Source organism: Temnothorax curvispinosus, unplaced genomic scaffold, assembly GCF_003070985.1.
Source record: "Temnothorax curvispinosus isolate PA1 unplaced genomic scaffold, ASM307098v1 QBEX01006326.1, whole genome shotgun sequence".
NCBI lineage: Eukaryota > Metazoa > Arthropoda > Insecta > Hymenoptera > Formicidae > Temnothorax > Temnothorax curvispinosus.
In genome coordinates, this window is record NW_020216106.1 from 13005 (window position 1) to 21876 (window position 8872).

General features: G+C 39.9%; 1 protein-coding gene across 1 annotated transcript; it reads right to left on the reverse strand.

Annotated features, from left to right (window-relative positions):
- Window positions 1-1923: 1923 nt before the first annotated feature.
- LOC112455724 lies at window positions 1924-6441 on the reverse strand. The gene has a single exon (XM_025017851.1). It carries the CDS (start codon window positions 5661-5663, stop codon window positions 3969-3971), a length of 1695 nt encoding a protein of 564 aa, XP_024873619.1. The 5' UTR covers window positions 5664-6441; the 3' UTR covers window positions 1924-3968.
- Window positions 6442-8872: the final 2431 nt, after the last annotated feature.

Genomic DNA, 8872 nt, shown 5'->3' on the forward strand with positions numbered 1-8872 from the left:
AAATATTCACTTTCTGAGATGATTTTTCCTTAACTTATACATTATACTTACCTAAACATATTGGAGTTGTAAGATATGATGCTTATTCATTTATCTTGCAGAAATATATCACCTAAGTAGGGATAAAAGTTGAAATTAGCTTCGCGACACCTTCAAGACACTCATACTACTTTAGAAGATATAGTCTCTTACCGATAATTTTCGTTTTCGAAGATAATTCTGTGTATTTTGCGAAATATTAATATCAGTTTAGTGCCTTTACATATCTCAGTCGCGCACTCGGCGCGTTTTCATCTCTTTTAACATGATTTTTTACGCCGAGGCACTAAACTGTGGAGGAATTATCAGCGATAAAACTATCGCCAGACAGCTTTTGAATATCGCGTCTTATCAGACCGAATTTTTCCGCTAACACGTGAACATTTCCACTCGTTTGTTTCCATTTTTTATTATCATTGCTGGAAAATCGATATTCCCGATGATTCTTATCAGTCGATCGTAGTCTTGTAGCTTTGTCAGCAACTTTGTCGCTGTCGCTATCGCTATCGCTATGGCCTATTGTGCAAGGGGCTTTAGTATTAGATTCTTGAAATCAGATATTAATCGGATATATATGGGTTCCTGACCAAGTGCAATAGTATTGAATGCTGAGATGCGAGGAATAAGCTGCGGAAAACGAAGTTGTAAACACGTGCTTCTTTTGTTGACAAATTTTACAGTGCAAAATTATTCACTTGAATATAAAAATAAAAGCTCACAAGATTAAAAATCAATTACAACAAAGGAGCATCGAGCCGTAACAAGGTGTTAATGTTCATGTATTCTATATTAATTAAAAATTCACTTGAAATTAAACTAGATAAGGTTATTATAATTTCCAACTTGTTTAGCAAGAACTGTGGTGTACGTAATGAAAAATGTAATGGTGTCGTAACCCCGCGTGATCAGTTACATTAGTCGAGACTGAAGGCGACTAACTAAGAGTTAATTTAGTGGCAAAGTTGATTGTTCAGCGACGTTGACGCGAATATCTGTCTATTCGGAGAAAGAAGCGACTGACAATGAGTATAGTAAGTTTCGAAGAAGAAAGGGAAAGAGAGGTGAAAAAAGGAGAAGAAAGGCAGATAATACCCTGGCGAACTGACTTCTCTCTCTCTCTCTTTTCCTCCCTCTCTCTCGCTCTCTTCACGAACCGGCGACCCCGAGCTGTCAAAGTCCGTCAGCCAGTGTTGCCCCCGGGTCATTCCATCTATAGCGAGGCATTATTTACAGCTTTACGCGTACAATCGCGTCGTAAGGAGATTATAAGCTCCACCAGTCAGCCAGTAACTCGTTAGCGAAACGCCCTCGATATATGCAAGATGCATTACGTCGCGCTCGTTAGCACGAACAAACAATTAATGCGATTTTCAGCGAACGATCGATCTGATCGACGATACGATCGCGATGACGTGCATTGGTCATTGCTCCTTTAATATAATAGCACGCTTGACAAAAATCTCTCTGGATTTTTATAAAATTACTTTTTCGTTGAAAAATACTCCGTATTATAAGTTTATTAATATCTATTTGCAGTATACCAAGGCGATAGATCTTATGGCTCGAAAAATATATGATAATATAAGAAATAGTAAATGCTGGTTAAACGAATTTTTATTTTATTTCTTCTTGTAATTTTCTTTATGCCAATTAGTTCATTGATCTCTCTCTTCATTGGTTAATGTAATAAATTTAATAGATAGTGAGGGATAAAAGGTATCTGATGTTTGCAATATTAATTTACCAATTTATTGCAATGCAATAGATCTTATGCTCAAAAATATGTTTAAAAAATATACACACACACACATATATATTAATTGGCATGAGTGTCTTCTTATTGAGTTCCTTACTGAGGGATAACAAAAATATGTACATACATGGTTCAATGTTTTTTGGAACATTTATTAACGAAAGGCTGACAATATGGATTATATTATCATTAGAGAAATAATATAGATTACATTTTCTTGAAGTATTTCGAAGCACTCTCTTCAAAGTTGATCTTTCAAAATGATCGAAAATTACGCGATGAAATACATTCAATAATCTAGACAAACTTATTACTTGTTAATTCTTTCGATGTCATTAGGATGTATCTCGATGTGTTTGCTCCTAAGGAACATTCGAAAAGTTTTGCCGTGAATAGAAAAAGTAATAAATAATCATTCGTTTTATTGTGAAGTACTGAAATATAATGTTTCAATTATGAGGATCGTTAAATCTGATTTAACATAACGTAAAAAAATCGGAACGCGTTTTATCGATATAAATAAACGCGAACTTATCGATATAAATACCTCTTGCTTTTGTAATGTAAAAGAAAGAACCGATATCGGAAGGGTTAAGCCACTTCGATCGATTATGCGCTGGCATTTACAAAACATGTATCAAACAATCGTATTGGTGAACGAGCACACTCTCTCTGTTTCTCGCTCGGCGAGTGTTGTGAATGTTAAAAGCAACGTTTATATCGCCGGCACCTATTGAGCTGAGTGCACAATAGTTTATAAATAGTCCTGTCAGCGATTGCCTTTGCTATTACGTATTTACGAAAAAATCGCGATCAATTTTAATTCGGTAATGATGATAGATGAAAAGATCGAAGATTATCCTCTCCGGAATATCGCTAGTTCTCACACTTGCACTTGATGATAAGCGTCGTTTTAAATATAAAATATGTTCACACATCGGTGTGACCTCCTAGCATCTTCGACTCGATCAGTAGTGATTTGAGCAAATTGAGTCGAAGACGGGATAATTCTTCTCATGATTGCAGCCGCGCGATTACGGTAAAATATATACGAAAGAGATGAGATTAGAGTTAACCGGTTTCTCGAAGAATCGGATCCTCTTTTCCCCCTTCATCCGTTATTGTACGGGCGATTGCTGCGCCAGTCTACCAGAGAGATAGGAATATATTAATCACGCACGCGGTACATAAGTATCTCGTTTAGTATAATCAGTATTGATAGCGTGCAACCCGCAGAGAGCATATGTTTTTTTCATCTGTGTGTCCAATCGCGCTTCTTCCCCCAATCGAGGCAAAAGCTCGAGTGGCAACACACACGGCACGAGCCGCCGCGCGCTGCGTCACTTTTTTTCTCCTCTTTTTTTCTTTTTCAAGCCGATTACTTGAGCCGAACTTGACCTTTGTACGTATTTTTAACTCGCTCACTTTCGTTCAAATCCGCGACCCCCCGAACGAACGCGATCACCGGTTCCCCAGTGACTCTCGAGCACGAGTCGGAGAACGCGCCCTTGCGAGGTTTTTACTTCCTAGTTCTTGAATTGACACAAAACTACCGTATTTCTTCCCTCCTCTCTTCAACGAAGTATATTATCACTATATGTTTATATTATAGTCGTTAATTAACAAGTAGAAATAAAATTATATACACGCATACGCTCTTTCTCTCTCTCTCTCTCTCTCTCTCTCTCTCTCTCTCTCTCTCTCTCTTTCACACACGCACTCTATACGTGGAATCATATTAGAGTCTCATATTTACTTATATGTTACAATGCGATGCAAAATAATGTGACAAAAAAATGCGTAGTTCTTTGCCGATGAGACTTTGCCGATTAGCGGCGTGTGAAACACGGACATTGCGCGCAGATACATTGTTCTCCAATAAATAATATCACACTCTACACAATTACTCACGAAAAAGAAATAAGTACGGTCTCGTCCGGGATTCGTCCGCGGATCTCCTCTTTGGCACATTTTCTTCTCGGAGACGCGATCGACGTTGAGGTCCAGATAATAGCTGCACTTCAACCCTTGATTGCATCAGTCCTGATTGCATAAGGATCAATTGTAAGCTCTCTTGACGATCGTTTGCGAAACGTTTCTAAAGAGCAGCTACGAATAGGTAGGCGAAATAGAAGGGATCTTAATACAAGAGAAGCTCCCGTTTTAGGGGAGAGTCCTATTGCACCACCGCTAGGGGTGGATTATGCTGCGTCCTGATAACCTCCGCGACACGCCGGAACGGCAATTGGAGATGATAGTAGGCGCAATAGGGCAATGGATCCCAATACACGAAGAGGGACTCCCTCTTGTCCAGCACCGTGCCTAGAAGATGGGGTGCGATCTCGCTGGTTGTTTGTTTGAGAGCACTCGCCACGGCATCGGGCAGCAACTGCCGGCTCGACGTGCCCACCAACGCCGAGTTCTGCCTGGAGAAATGTCGGCAGGGTTTCCACACCAAACGCGGATGTATCCCCGTGTGGCAGATGTAGGGCAGGCTCACGCCCACGCGACAGCCGATGGACACCAGCTCACCCGTCTCCTCCGACACCGCCAGCCGGAAGCTCATGTGACCGTTGATCCTGCCGCCGAAGGAACGTGCGAAAAACTGCTCGAGCCACCGCGTGATCTCCGGACGTTCCTCGAGGATTAGGCCTCGGTCCTCGTCCACCCGGCAGGTCACGTTCGCCACGATCCGTGATTCTTTGAGCGTGGTGCAGGTGATGAAGTGATCTCCGCTGGAGTCGCGGATCACCACCCACGGTCGCCTCTCGCTGATCTCGTGCTGCTGATTCCGGAACTCCCTGACAGTAGGTGGTAACAGAATCTTGGCGCGATCGCGCATTCCCGCGGGACCGGCGGCCAGCATCATGTACCTGCCGGTGCGGAATGCATTTCGCTCGTAGAGCGCGGACAGATCTTGCATCGATCGGAGCAGAAAGTGTTGCGGGGTCGGAAGACCGAGCATGCGACAGCGACGTAGCAGCTCCAACGGGTCGTCCAGCGCGGTTACCTGGCTGGCATCGGGCACGAAGCACTCGCAGCCCATGATCTCCAAGTGCGGCTTCGCCAGGGCGTCGTAATATGCGGTGCTAGCGGCGCTCACCGGTATATAATAAGCCACCCGTTCACGCTGGACGATATCTTTCAACGCCTTTATGTACTCAACAACGTTCCTGGACCCGGGCCGTGGTATCGTGTAGTACTTGGAGCAGGCGGTGGAGAATCTGGCCAGGCCGAACAGGCCCTCGAGATCGCACACCACCACCCGGGCGCCGGCCTTGTAGAAGTTACGCGCCAGATGCACCGCCTGTACCGTGCTACCACCACTGATCAGCACGCATCGTTTGTTGCGCGATCTCTCATACGCCGGGGTGTGCAGCAAGGTGATGAACCACTTGAGGGCGGTCAGCGGCAGCTGTAGAACCACCCAGAACAAGCAGACCCAGGCGGATGCCCAGAGAGCGGGCGCCCAGATCGCGTAGCCGACGACGTTGAAAACACCCCGAAGTAGACCCAATAGAAGTCCGAGGTACCAAAACATGACCCTCGACAGTATGGAACCGCTCCGTTCGACATTCCGACTATCTGCCGCTAGCGACTGTTGCTGCTGCCGTTGCTGCTGTCGTCTCTGGGAGAGTATCACCGTCGACATACCCGAGAACGACGATGCCCTGGAGAGGCTGGTCGGCGCGTTGGACGGCGACACGATCACGTTCGACGCCGTGCGCTTCAACATGGACACGGGCGACGTCCGGGGTGGCGATGTGGATAACGGTGTGCCGGGTAGCGACGGCGACGCGCTGCTACTTCGCGACATCGGCGGGCTGGAGGACCATAATCTGGACGAGCTCTCGCTCGAGCAGGCGGGCATCTTTTCCCGTTCGGTGTTTCGCTTTTGGAAACCCCGTCCGAGAGGGTTACGACGAATCGAAGGGTTCAGCCGATCGGTAGAAATCCTTGTATCCAGGACTCATATTTCCCAAGACCGAGAGGTCTTGGAAAATAACCGCCTCGCGCGGTTATTTCAGCGAAGGAAGAGGAAGATGAGATAGTTCTCCCCGAGAGTCAATCGTACTCTGATCACGGATAGACAAAATTATCTCTCTTTCTCTGTCGTCAGAAACGGATGTAGGCGCGATGAAAGCGACAAGATGACACAACATACACGAAAATTAAGGCGCTATGCTGTTGCTGACAACAATCGCGGAGAAGTTACTCAGGGCGACTCGTCCCGTCCTTAATTGTCGGTTTGCACACGCAGCTTTAACTGAGGCTGGGCCTCGAGCATCCCGGTCTCTTATGAGGTCTGCATCTCGGACGTACTATGAACCGGAGCCTTATCTAATCGTCGCGCCTCAGACACCGCGACGAAAAGAAAGAAGTCGCAAAATATGTCGCATCTGCTCTCGCTTTTCTTTTCCCCCTCTTTCTTTTTTTCTTTCCCCCATACAAATTAATTACGCGAAGAAAAATGGAGATAGAGAAAGGGAGGAAATGTGGGAAGAAAGTCTTGGTGCGAACAGTGAGAGTTTTTTTGTACATGTCACTATAGATCACCGTGTATGTAAATGGCCATTATATTTACCGGATTGTTATTGATCATCTTCGGTCATAAATTTGGACAATCGTGCATCGATAACTCATTATAATAATGTTAAAATGTTATAATTAAAGTAAATTTATAATCTCGTTAAAAATTATTTTAACGTTATCCGTCAAAACTGCATCTCGACTACAAAATCCTACACGAGCTTTTATTGGATAATTGTTTAATCATCACAATTATTATCTTAATGAAATGATGAAGAATAAAAATAATGAACTTAATTTGGATTGACGATTAATCAAATATATTTGTTCCTTTTAGCACGCAGATGCAAAATAATATTGATACAAAGTAATATTTTAAGAAGATTAGCCCGTAATTATCAAATAAACAACGCCATAAATAATGTTGTAATATTAATTCATAATGTCGTAATATTAATAACAATATTAGTATCAATTGATATCTAAAATATATCGATATATTACTGTTTGATCGAAGCGAGATTTGAAGATAAGTTAATTATTATGCTCATTTTACAAGTTATTATGTTAGTAATAAATAATTTTTATAAATTATTTAGTTATTATATGTTAATAAAATGAAGAATGTGAAGAACGTGAAGAGTAGAAAAATGAATAAAAAAGAATAAATGAAGAATCGAAATTTTTTTGAATACACACAACTTTATTTCGTACATTTAGAATATACTTATCTTGTAAATTATATAATACGTTATGGTCTTATTTGGCTTAATGAAATACAATAATTTACTGTCTTTAGAATTTGTTTGTTCTCTCTTTGCTGTTACGGCACTTGAGCCAGTACAATCTCGATCACTATTTTCTAGATGAACGAAAGAAGTTACCGATCCTGTAGAATTTTCGTATTTTATCCGAAACTTCAGTAAGTAGATTACATTCTCGGGGAAAATCCATCAAAAGGCAAGACATTGAATTGACTTTCTTAATGTTAATATACATTCAGCTTTATGTGCTATTCTGTTATTCTCATACACTGATCATTACATTAAAAACGAAGGGATTAAGACGTACAAATTTTCTTTCGAATCAACGAAAGACGTGACAGCTTCTGCAAGAAGTAAAAGTAGAAAGTAGTTTTGCAATTTAGCACGAAGTATCCGCAACAAAGTTTTACGTTACGACATTTGATAAATTATTATATTTCCCTGATTAGTTAAATAAAGATGATTTCTTACAACTTTGGCCCATTCAATATAATTATACCAATCAAAATTTTTTCTTCTACTATACAATGTTATGCGAATATCAACTAACAGTCGCTCTCTCTTTAACTACATATATTTATATATTTATATTTGTATAATATGTGATTGGTATATATATATAATATATATTATATATATATTATATATATAATAATATATTATATGTGTACATGTATAATTCCTATGCGCAAGGGTGGCAAATGTATTCGCATACGCGCATAAACACACTCGTGCAGGTTCACACATCCGTCGTATATCGGGTATTACAATGTTTTATATATATATTTATTTATTTATATTTATATATTACTCTCTCTCTCTCTCTCTCTCTCTCTCTCTAAGATCTATTCTTATCGTACAATTTTAAGCAATAAATATCTTTAGATGCTTTTTTCCATTCTACTTATATACAATTTCAAGTCTCTAACTGTATAATCCACAGTTATTTTATTACACTATTCAAGTCCATCTTAGTGGATAGCAATCGTATGAATGAAGTGACGTCGCATCGTTAAGGAAATTTCCTCCGTACGCTATTTAAAAAAATATTGTGAAAATATAATTTGCTAATACACAACGTCATTAATGAAATAATCGCTTATCGCAGATTACCATTTTTTACGGAAGAATTGTACGGTTGTTATACCATTCTATGCCCATTTATAAAGTACATTAAAAGAAAACGAGAACGCGCATCTTTAAAAAAAGAAAAAAACTTACGCGCTATTTTGTCAGAATTACCTGCATAATAAATCACTATGAACTTTTGCACACGATAACATGATACGAAAACCACAATGTATTATACTTGCAAACAATTTACATTATATAATAACAGTATAACAACAGTACAATGTAGAACATCTTTCAAAAGCATTGCGTTTTTATTCTTCTGGTATATAATAAACTATATAATAAAATGTATTCAAAAATCTATGTGGTACTCAGTAAAAGTATTCTATTTATACAATAATTGTAAATAATACTTCGCTTCGTGTATAATGAAGTAAAATTTTGTCAGGTGAAAACAAATCCGTTTTGCATACTTATCTGTATGACTAGAAATCATAATTATAAACTTACAATGATAATGCCATTGCGATTTGTGGTTTAAGTTACGCATACTGTTATATAATAACTGATATATATCCCTACAATTTTCGCGCAACTTAATTATTTACTTTGTTTAAACGTTTATAATTCCTTTAGGTATACTTCTTTTTTATTTTTTTCAAAAATAACAAATATTAGCTTGGTGAACTATTTCCAAAGAAGTATAATCTAC